General features: G+C 51.5%; 1 protein-coding gene across 2 annotated transcripts; it reads left to right on the top strand.

The window, feature by feature from the left end:
- Positions 1-2,313: 2,313 nt before the first annotated feature.
- On the top strand, positions 2,314-11,062 carry Snx20 (sorting nexin 20). Of its 2 annotated transcripts, none has more exons than XM_051169096.1 (4): positions 2,314-2,406; positions 6,599-6,740; positions 8,306-8,457; positions 10,293-11,062. In XM_051169096.1, exons 2-4 carry the CDS (start codon positions 6,611-6,613, stop codon positions 10,959-10,961), a joined length of 951 nt encoding a protein of 316 aa, XP_051025053.1. In that variant the 5' UTR covers positions 2,314-2,406; positions 6,599-6,610; the 3' UTR covers positions 10,962-11,062. The 2 variants fall into 2 exon arrangements, with proteins under 2 accessions (XP_051025053.1, XP_051025054.1); XM_051169097.1 differs by having other exon boundaries at positions 2,318-2,406; positions 6,602-6,740.
- Positions 11,063-11,452: the final 390 nt, after the last annotated feature.

Genomic DNA, 11,452 nt, shown 5'->3' with positions numbered 1-11,452 from the left:
CTGCTCTGGCATCTCACAGACTTCAAGCCTGGGCAGAGACAGGGCAAGAAACTAGAAAGCTGCACAGCAGGAAGAGGAGGGGCAGAGGACCATGCCTCTCTGCAACGTCTTGTCTCCTTAACCTTACTGGGCCTTCTTTCTGGCAGGCAATGGGAGGCAGAGGCAACTGAGATACAATGGCCCTTGCAGGAAAGACTAGCAGGCCAGAGGCACACCATGCCCAATATTCTCTCAAGCCCTTGCCTGAAACAAAATCTTATAGATATGGGTGTTCTTGTTATGACAGTATGTTGGCGCAGAGAGGCAGAATTTTGGGTGACATCCCATAAACAAAACCAATAGGTAAATAGATGTAGCAGGGAGTCCTGAGAAGAAAAGCAAACTGAAGATTTTAGGACAGCATCAGTTGCCCTCCTGCACACTCTCAGCACGACACCACGGAATGGTCAGAGCATCTTGACTCCACCTAAGCTTGCTGAGAGCCTATTGGGGTTGAGGCAGATGCAAATAAGGGTGAGACCTCAGTGACAATGAAAAGCAAGATTGATTTAGTTGAGCATGGTTGACAATATCTATTCATTACACGATCCATTAAGTGCAAATGGGAGCCTCCGGAGGGAAAGGATATTAAGAGGCACGCGTGCCCAAAGGAACACGCATGGCCTATCCGCAGCCATTAAAGGAATTTGATAAAAAGACAAGCAATGGAGTCAAACAGGGAAGAGACAGGTGGGAAATAAGCCTGAGAAGCTGTCCACCGTGATGAGTCTTTGGGAGAGCCAATGTAAGCTATACTATGCGCTGACACCACTGCCCACACTGTAGAACAGCTACAAGAAGTGTTGGCCATGTCAGGGGCAGAGAAGATACAGCCTTGCCGATTCACAGCTGGGGGAATGCAAGATGGCCACCCCGGCAGTGGCCTGGCGTAGTCCGGGGCAGTTGGAGACTCTCTTCCTCAAAGACCCAGCAGTGTCCCCTCAGACAGTCACACGGACTTGGCTAAATGCCTAAGAATTAAACCAGCAGCAGCAACCATGGCGGCACTCTGGAAACAGGGCAAACGAACACCATAGCTTCAGAAATGAAAAGCAGCGACAAGCTCAATAAGGTAACAATGGGACAAGAGGGAGATTTAAAACTCAGCAACTAACACACATGTGTCTGTGCGTGCACACACACACACACATACGTACACACGTACAACCACTAACTCCTACACACATAAACACTGAAGGAGAGAAATGAGACACCAAGGGACTTAAATAGTGTACATCGGTTGATGTGTATAAAACTCAAAGGGTAGTAAAATGAAACTCAGGTGTCAAGGATCTACTCTTGGGTGTCAAGTTCGTGAACAGGGAGTGACAGAAGGACCGCAGCCATGTGTGCCAAAGAGAGAAGAGTATGGCTCAGACGACACATGACAGGCCTTTTGGAGATGGACAGAAAGGTTCTAACTTTTGCGCCTCTCCACCTTCTTTCCCCTAAGGCCACATAACTGGTGACCATGAGTGGCATCCCTGTGCTGTGACCTATCTTCCCTGGAACTTTCTGTCACTAATCGTGGACACAGCTTAGCTCCGAATGGGAACCCGGAGGCCACCCAATGCCCTTCCGTGTCAAGCACAGGCTCTGCATCCCACCAGCTCTGTGTTCCGAGCCTCAGTTCTTCAGTCTGTGAATAGAGCACAGAGGTCTCCCATCGTGCCTAGCTCATAGCGAGCATGATAACTATTAAAAGGATGTGTCTCCAAGTCCTTGTGTCGGACTGTGATTCCCCAGCGCCATGGGTTTCGGAGGTGGAGCCTTCTGAGGAGTGACTGGCTCATGAGGGCAGTATGGGATTCTTACCATAACTGTGAACCTGGGGTATTTAAGGTAGGTTCCCTCTTGCCTGTCCACTTTCTGCCGTGTCGTGTCCCACGTGGCAGGTGAGCCCTCCTAGACACTGCCACTGTGCTCTTAGATGTCTCAGATCCAGAACCACGAGCTAAAGAAATTCTTGGTGTGTAATTGTTTCAGCCTGTGGTCTTCTGTCATTGCCACAGAAAAGGACTAATATGAAGGACTTTGGGATTGACTCCCCGAATGCCAGAGATTGTTCAGGTGTCTAATAGGTATCAAGGTGCTGAGGGCTGCTGGGAATTGGGGTTAAACTGCTCTCTTGTAGATGGCCTGCCTGATGGACTACATACATCTGTCTATGGGGTTGCACGGACATCTTTCAGCAGCCAATAAGCTGGGGCCTCTGAAGGAGGTTACTCAGCCTACTTCCTGTTTTCAAACAGAGAACCAGAAGAGCCCCAGGCACTCCACCGTCTTCTTGGACCTTGCGAAAGAGATCGGAGTGGGACATGTGACTCTCCTGGGCCCCTGGATCCCCCCAAAGCCTGAAGATCCCAGGTCAGTCAGTGTTTGACCCTCAAGCTCAGCTGGTTTCTACCCACTGGCCTCCTTGAGAGACCCTCTGGGAACTTGCCGGGGACGGGGCGGGAAGGATCAAGGCTGTGAGGAGCCTCTATCTGTAGGGCTTGCCTTAGAAACCAGGGGCAGATACCCACCTCCAGCCTCTAACCCAGGCACTGTTCCAGTTCACGGGAACAAGGCTAGACCTGTGTTTCTCAAAGAGTGGAATTGAGGACCTTGCAACGGGGTACAGAATCCAGAACTCACCCTAGCGCTATCTGGGTGTTGTGAGGTAGCAGGCTGCTTTTGTTAGAGCCCCCAACTGCTTCCTCTCTCCCATCCCAATGGGGATTCTGATACACACTGACATTTTGGGGGGGCGCTTCCTGTGGCAAACTTCACGGGGAAGCACCAGGAGCCCCTATCCCCCCACCCCACCCCCACCCCGGACCCTGCTCACCCTTCCCTAGCAGGGCAGGTGGGGGGGGGGCCCTTGGCTGACCCTCCAATGAAGACCTAGGAAAACTGCCCAGGAAAGAAAGGGGCTTCAACTTAATCTGAAACTCCGTAGAGAGGGCTGCCACTCTGGGCATTTTCTCCCTCCTCCTTTTTGAATGGGTGCCTCGCAGTTCTCCTGGGAAGGGGGAGGACTTTTCCTGCATCCTCCTAGACACTCACTGATCTATGATCCCTGAGAGAGATGGTCTAGGCTCTGCAAATGGCCCTGGGTACCCAGGAGGAGGACTGAAGAGTTCAGGAGCCCTTGAAGTGGAGAACAGGAGCCGAGGCACCCAGAAGATGAAGAGAATGGGAGCCATGCATAGGAACTGGGGGTGGGGGTGGGAGGCTGGGACACCGTTCTGTCCTCTGGGCCAAGTGCAGGCCCCCAAGCCATCAGTACCAACATCTGCAGTGCTCTCTTGTGATGGGTAAAATCTCTACCACTGTGGGTGTGGAGAGGTAAGGCGGCAGCACCCTCAAAACCCTCTGTCCCCAAGGAGCTTGGCAACAGGACTGACTTCTCCTTTCTCACATGGGGAAACTGAGGCTTGGCTATGGTTGGGGAACAGTCAACATATCGCTTATTTTTTTTTTTTTTCTACTTGTCTTTAAATGTGTGACTCCTGGCCTGCCCTGTCTGAGAAGACATCCAGGAACAGCTTTGCCTGTGGCTTTGTGTTTTATTCTAAGATCCTGTTTCATGACAGCTCTTTCCAGGTCTTTATTGGAGCATGCAGCACAGGCACACAGCACAGGCACATTTCTGAGGTCTTCCTAGAGCCCGTGGAAGAAGTCCCCACTTCTGGCATGGCACCAGCTACCCAGCTCAAGAAAACAGATCTGGAAAGGCCTGGACCACTAAGGCCACTTCCACATGCCTCCACTCACTTCACAGACAAAACAGCAGAGGAAGGTGCAGAGTGCCTACAGAAAACATGAAGTCCCTGTTGGAGAAGTCAGGCACACTGTGGCACACACCTGTAATCCGTTAAATAGGACAGTAAATCTTGCTTTAGCGCTGAGCACAGTGGTTCTCAACCTGTGGGTGGCGACCCCTCTAGCGCTCACACATCAGAGATCCTGGATATCAGATGTTTATATTACCGTTCATAACGGTAGCGAAATTACAGTTATGGAGTAGCAGCAAAATAATTTCATGGTTGAGGGGCTCACCACAACGTGAGGAACTGTATTAAAGGGCTGCAGCCTTAGGAAGGCTGAGAAGCACTGACTTAGCAGAACATGAGGGACCCATCGCATCACCATTTAACAGTGGGATAAGGCTAGTAGCCACCCTTCCCAGAAGGAAAGGGAAAAATGGAAAACAGAAGGTAATAGCAACTTGCCCAAGGGCCACAGTCAGTCAGGATGGAGGCCTTGTCTCCTGACTCCTCCACGGGGCTGAGGGCTGAGAGAGGTTAGCAAGGCACACAAGCCATTGAGTATTCGAGCATAAACCACACTGGACCAGCCAAATCCTTGTTCTGTGCCTCAGTTGGCCCGTCTGTAAATGTGAGGCTTGATGAAGGGTCCCTGATGGCGCTTATTGGAACACTACTTAGACGCCACTCAGAAAACAGCCTAGGGGCCCTTCATCCTGCCGTATCAAGAACAACCATCCCCCCCCCCCAAACCCGAGGCACAGGCTCAAGACCCACCAGCTGCCCCTAGGCCAAGCCAACTAAAGTCCTGAGAGATGATAACATTTTTGCACCCCCTTTGAGTTCCTGTCCTGTGGCGGTTAATCTTGCCAATGTAACTGGATTTACAGTAGCGTGGGAGCTGGGAGAAATATACCTCTGGGTGTGTCTGTGGGGTGTTTCCATAGATGACTAAGTAAGGAGGAAGGCTTGCCCGGAACGTACCTACATAGCGCCATCCCGAAGGCTAGGAGGAAAAAAGGAAAATGTGGTTCAACTAGGATTTCCACTGTAGTGAAGAGACACCACAACCAAGGCAAACATTTAGCTGGGCCTGGCTTCCAGTTTCAGAGGTTCAGTCATGGCAGGAAGCATGGCAGCATGCAGGCAGACATGGTGCTGGAGGAGCTGAGGGTTCTACCTCTTGACCCTTAGGTAGCCAGGAAGGGATTGGATGTGATTCACACTGGGTGTAGTTTGAGCATATAAGACCTCAAAGCCCCGCCTCCACAGTGATGCACTTCCTTTAACAAGACCACGCCTCCTAATAACGCCACCCCTGTGGCCAAGCGTTCAGACACACAGTCTATGGGGGAGGGGGGGGGCAAACCTATTCAAGCCACCAGGGCAGGTAAAGGCATTTGCCACTGAGCCTGATGACCAGCCCCAGGACCTGTGTAGTAGTAGTAGGACACATACTCCTGTAAGCTGCCCCATGACCTCCATACTCTTCATGAGCTGTAGGGCATGCATACACATGGAGCATGCATGCATACCCACAGGCAAACACACACACACACACACACACACAGAAAACAGCAAGAGGGACATAGGAAACGCCTCTATTAATGCAGATGTATTCTCTCCCCTTTCCTTTCCTCTCCCCTTCCTCTCTCCTCTCTGCTTCCTGGCCCCCTGGAGGTGAGCTGCTGTGCGTGGCCAATACCCTCCCACCATCATGAGCTGAGACCTGAGACTGAGCGAGATAAACCCTTTCTCCCTTCAGTTGTTTATGCCAGGTATCCTTGTCAGTGATTAAAAGAAAACCTAACATGTGTGCCTACAAGGGTGCCCTGCCATTTGTTCCTCCGAGAGAATGTCCTTATTTGTAGCGATCTGTACAAAGCATCCATTTCTGGAGTTATTTATTTCATTGCTGTTTCTCAAACATCTCACGCATGTCACCAGTCTGTGAAGGTGGGTTCCAATATTGTGCTCATTTTATAAGACTCTGAGGCATAGAGATGCTGGGTGAACCGACAGCTACCAAGGCGTCCATTTACTTACATGCACAGACAGGAGCCCAGAAGCCTGCTGGCCTGCTGCCTGCCTCTTGTCCACTTCTTATCAGAGCAGGTTCTGGTGTCAGCCAACATGGGCTTGTGTCCCAGCCCCCACCCCAGGCCTGGCTCTCAGCTTCTGTGTCTCAGTTCCTCACCGCAAAGTGAAAATAGAAACTGTCTCTGCAGAGGAGGGTGATCAGATCAAGTAAAGATGCATCCACGGCCAGCGTGTCTTAGAGACAGTTCCACTTGGCTCTTTGTACACTCACCAACCAGAGACCTTGGGCGAGACCTGCTCTCTTATTTAGCAGGAATGTCAAAGTTTTGTGGGACTTCTATTAAAAAGGAAGTGTGAAGAACCAGATGAGATGACCTGGGAATATTAAATATTTGACTAAAGGATGGGGGGTGTGGGGGAGTTGCACTGAAGTATAAAACGGAGTGGCAGAACATTTCTCTGGACTAGCCAGTATCTTTCTCTTAGGTAACCTGCAGTGTTATTGCTGTCACTTGACAATACATCATGTGAAATTCAGAGCAACTAAATACTACACAGATCACAACCCTAACTCAGGATCTGTCTGTTCATCACAGGGGGAGGCTAGGTTTGATCTGGCTGGGTGGGTAGCAGAGGCCCCAGCAAGGGGACCAGTGTCAATCCTCCCCTGCCTGCCAGCATGGATTACAACTAGAGTCACATGAACCCCAGGAACTTCAGGAACTCTGGCATGAGTTGTCTCTCACTTTTCTCTCTTACACCTCTAGTAGCCTTGGAGCATGGCAAACCCAGAGCATCCTGGGAGCCCTGGCTGGACAGGACCTATAAAGCAATGTACAACAAGGAACAGACAAGAAGCACCACCCTCAGGCCCAGGCCTCCCGTGCCCAGGACCAGAAGAACACTTAGGTAAACTTGAGGTTCAGTGATGGGGGTGGAAGTCAGAGCAAAGATGTTTGAGCAGCCACTTCAGTGGCTACACAGTTCAAAGGTCAGGCAGCTATCTTAAGTGGGGTCACCTAAGCAGCCCCAAGACAAGGATTTGGTGAAGCCTTTTTATGTGGGAGAAGATCCTTGAAGGCAGATCAGCGATTGGGGACAAGAGCTGCATCCTGTGTAGGGGGTGGATGATCACGTGACTGTGACTCAGTCTGGATGGGGGTCCATGGGAAGGTGTAAAGAACACACCTGAATTGTGCATCCAAGGGACAAAAAAAAAAAAAAAAAACCAGAGATTTCCAACATCCCTTTCTGCAAATGATGAGGTAGACACCTGAGCATGTACTGAGATACAGGTACTTCCCCCAGGAAGCCAATAGCATGTTCCAGAGCAGTGGCTGCCAATGGGTCCTGGCCTGGCATTGACAATATCTGCTATAGTGCCATCTCCTGGAATAATCTTCTCTTTACACTCATTTAAGATGGGGTGTGCATGAAAAGTAAAACTGATCACTCTCCTAGCCTTCAAGCTCAGTCGAGAGACATTGGTGAAAAATAATTAGAAGTGCCATGAAAAGTCCACTGGAACAAAATGGGAGGCACTTGCTCTAGTATCAAGAGGCGGGGGTGGCGGTGGGGGTGGGGGAGTGCCGCGTGAGTCAGATCGTACAAGATAAGGCTTTTACAGGCCTTTGCCTCTTGCATTAAATGCACAGTTCTTTATGCAACTGTGTTGGAGAAAAACTAAGCAGATTCTTAGAAAGGCACGGGGCTCAAGCGAGGCTTAAGAAACACTGTGGGAAGCTGGGCAGTGGTGGCGCACACCTTTAATCCCAGCAGTCGGGAGGCAGAGACAGGTGGATCTCTGTGAGTTTGAGGCCAGCCTGGTCTACAGAGTTCTAGTCAGAGCTGGCCAGAGAAACCCTATCTTAAAATAAAAACAAACAAACTGTTGGTTTCCAGGCAAGGAAACAGGAGGACTGAGTTTAAAACAGAGAATCGCAGGTGCACCCTGGGATGAAATTGTCATTATAGCAAGGGCTGAAACACCTGAAACACGACTTCCTCAAGGCTTCCTCCCCCAAGCTGATGTGCACTAAGGGGCTCCATGGCAACCTGGGGAGTACATGGGTGGGTCCCTGTTTGTCAGGAGCAAGTGGTTACAAAATGGTCCATCAGCAGGCCGGAAGTGGGAGATACAACACTCCCATACTGCACTTCATAATAAGCAGTCAGAGTGCTAGGTGGTTGTTGTTATTTGAGACAGGATTTCTCTGCGTAGCTCTGGCTGTTATGGACTTGCTTTGTAGACCAGGCTGGCCTCGAACTCACACACATTCACCTGCCTCTGCCTCCCAGAGTGCTGGGATTACAAGTGTGCACCGAGCCCGGTTGAGTGTTGGGATTTTTTGAGGTCAGCACACTAGGTAAATTCCCAGGGCTCTGGCTGATGCTCCAACAGTGAGAGTGGGATGGCAGTCCTTGCCCAGAGGGCACAGCCAATTGCAGATTCCTTAAAGGCACTGTCCCTCCAGAAGCTGAAGATGGCCCCAGCTCCAACTCCAGCATGACCACGAGGGAGCTACAAGAACACTGGCAGAAGGAGAAGAGCCGCTGGAGACACGTCAGGCTGCTCTTCGAGATCGCCTCAGCCCGCATCGAGGAAAGGAGAGTCTCCAAGTTTGTGGTAAGCAGAGCTGAGATGTGATGGAGCCCCCTGTGAGTCACCTCCTGCATGTCCTGGGAAGGTCTAGGGAGGCCTCAACCTTCTACCTATGCCATGACACACTAATCCACAGTCTTCCAAAGAGCTGGAGGTTTCAGGGTACCACTTGCCCAGCTCCATGAAGATTCCATGTTCCTCATCCCACGATGCCAGCTGTTCATCATCTGCATCCAGTGATTCTAATACGTCTGTCAATTATTAATACTTTCTTGGTTTTTATTTGACTTGCTTTTTTAAAAAAAAAATACATTTCAATGAAAGATCAGTTTCACATGACACCAAGAAAAAAACAATTACAAAAGTAAACACAAAAGAATGCTCAGCTCTGTTACTAAATTCTAGCTGCTAGTCCTGGCTGTGAGAAATTCCCTGCTGGGAGCTGTCATCTTTGTGAGCCTGGGCCATCAGCCTGTCGCAGGACAAAAGAAGAGTCACACCAACCATCCCCACCTCCCTGAGACCTGGATGCTTCGCCACGCCTCCTCACCTGGACCTCCCTGGTAGTGCAGTTGCAGTAGCCACCAGTGCAGGCTGGGCACAGCTCTTCCTCCTATCAGTGAGCTCATTCAGCCATTTAATCCTCATTTAAAAAGCAGGAACTATTCCCACCCTCAAGTTAAGGATGGGAAAACCGACGTTCAAAGAGGTTAAATTACAACGTAAGACTAGAATGCCTAAATGTGCTATGCCTGAAATGAATGCCCAGGTGTTCCACATAGGCATGCCCGACTCCAAACCACACTTCCCAATTTAGGACACAGAGCTCCATTTTTTCCTGTTGTTTTTGTTTGTTTGTTTGTTTTGTTTTTTGTTTGTTTGTTTGTTTGTTTTTTAATGATAAAAAGCCAAGAGATGGGGCTGGAGAGATGGCTCAGAGGTTAAGAGCACTGACTGCCCCTCCAAAGGTCCTGAGTTCCATTCCCAGCAACCACATGGTGGCTCACAACCATCTGTGATGTGATCTGGCGCCCTGGCTGGCCTGCACGTGTACATGCAGGCAGAGCACTGTAAAAAGCCAAGAGAGACACCAGCAAGTTCCTGTGCTTTTTCTTCCAAGATGCTTCTAAGCACTGCTACTCTCAAGAAGCAACATTTGCCATGAACTACCTTTATCCCTTTACTGATGGCTAAGCTAGTGAAGCAGGGAAGCAGGCACATGGTGGTGGGGGAGGGGGGTAATGAACCTCAAAGTCTGATACACATGTATTCGTGAAAATGGCAAAGAGCCAGCCAGATGGCTCAGCCTGTGAAAGCACTTACAGCCAAGCCTGTCCACCTGAGTTCGACACCCAGAACCCACGTGGTGGGAACTGAGTACCTACTCCCACAAGTGTCTGATCTACACACACACACACACACACACACACACACACACACACACACACACCAAATATATGTAAAAATGTTCATAAAGAAAATGTAAAATCTAACATTATTACCTTGTATAAAATGTAACTTTCAGAATGGCATGGGGGACAGGTTCATGGAAGGAGGAGGGCGGAGGGAGAGAGACAGAGACAGACATGCAGTCACTGCTGTCAAGCAGGGCATGCCAGCAATCTCAGTACTTGGGAGGCTAAGGCTCATCTGTAAACTACACAGCTAGTTTTTGTCTCAAAAACAGATGGCCTGGGCCGAGGCTGTAGCTCAGTGGTTGAGCGCTTGCCAGACTAGTGCAAAAGCCCTGGGTTCCAGTCACAGGCAGCTCGTGGGGGGGGGGGGGCATGCACACACCCATGCGCACCCGCGGCTTGCATTCAGGTGTGCTGAGCCTAGCCCCTGCGCTCTGCCTGCAGATGTATCAGGTCGTGGTGATCCAGACCGGGAGCTTCGACAGCGACAAGGCGGTGGTGGAACGGCGCTACTCGGACTTCGAGAGGCTGCAGAAGGCCCTGCTGAAGCGCTTCGGGCCGGAGCTGGAGGACGTGGCCTTCCCGCGGAAGCGCCTGACCGGGAACCTGTCGGCCGAGACCATCTGCGAGCGGCGCCTGGAGCTCCGCGAGTACCTGCGGCTGCTGTACGCCGTGCGCGCCGTGCGCCGCTCGCGCGAGTTCGCCGACTTCCTCACGCGGCCCGAGCTGCGCGAGGCCTTCGGCTGCCTGCGCGCCGGCCAGTACGCGCGCGCGCTCGACCTGCTCGGCCGCGTGGTGCCGCTGCAGGAGAAGCTGACGGCGCACTGTCCCACGGCCGCCGTGCCCGCGCTCTGCGCCACGCTCGTGTGCCTGCGCGACCTGGAGCGGCCCGCCGAGGCCTTTGCGGTCGGCGAGCGCGCGCTGCAACGCCTGTGGGCGCGCGAGAGCCACCGCTACTACGCGCCGCTGCTGGACGCCATGGTGCGCCTGGCCTATGCGCTGGGCAAGGACTTCGCGTCGCTGCAGGGCAGGCTGGATGACACCCAGCTTCGGAGGCCCACGCACAGGGGCTTCACCCTCAAGGAGCTCACGGTGCGAGAGTATCTGTCCTGAGCCGGCCTGACAGGTGCCCTGGCATCCATCGCTGTACTAGCTCTCCGTCGCTGGCTGGCTGCTTGGTGTCTTCTTTTTTTTTTTTTTTTTTTTTTTTTAAGGTGAGGTCCAGTTGCGGGTGGGCTTTGCTGGGCAGCTTTGGACAAGCCCCCTTTTTACGGTGGTGTCTGATGAGTAGAGGGTCTCCTGAGACCCCCGGAAGAGCCGTCTTGTGTCCTTTGAGTGCTAAGTTCTCTACAACCTAAGCCTACAAGCTTAGCTGTCAAAACTTTGCAAATACTATGGGCCTTAACATCCCCTGATGGGAAGGACTTGTCTACCACACAGAACGAGTTCGAGGCCAACTCTGGCAATTTGGTGAGACCGTCTCCAAATAAAGAGGTCTGTGAGACTCTTCTGGTTCAATCTCCAAAGAGAGGGAGGGAGGGAGGGAGGAGGAAGAGGAGGAGGAGGAGAAGAAGAAGAAGAAGAGAGGGCGAAGAGAGAGAGGA

This window comes from Acomys russatus, chromosome 26 (assembly GCF_903995435.1).
Source record: "Acomys russatus chromosome 26, mAcoRus1.1, whole genome shotgun sequence".
NCBI lineage: Eukaryota > Metazoa > Chordata > Mammalia > Rodentia > Muridae > Acomys > Acomys russatus.
The sequence above is the reverse complement of the archived record's forward strand: the minus strand, read 5'-3'. Positions and strand labels throughout refer to the sequence as shown.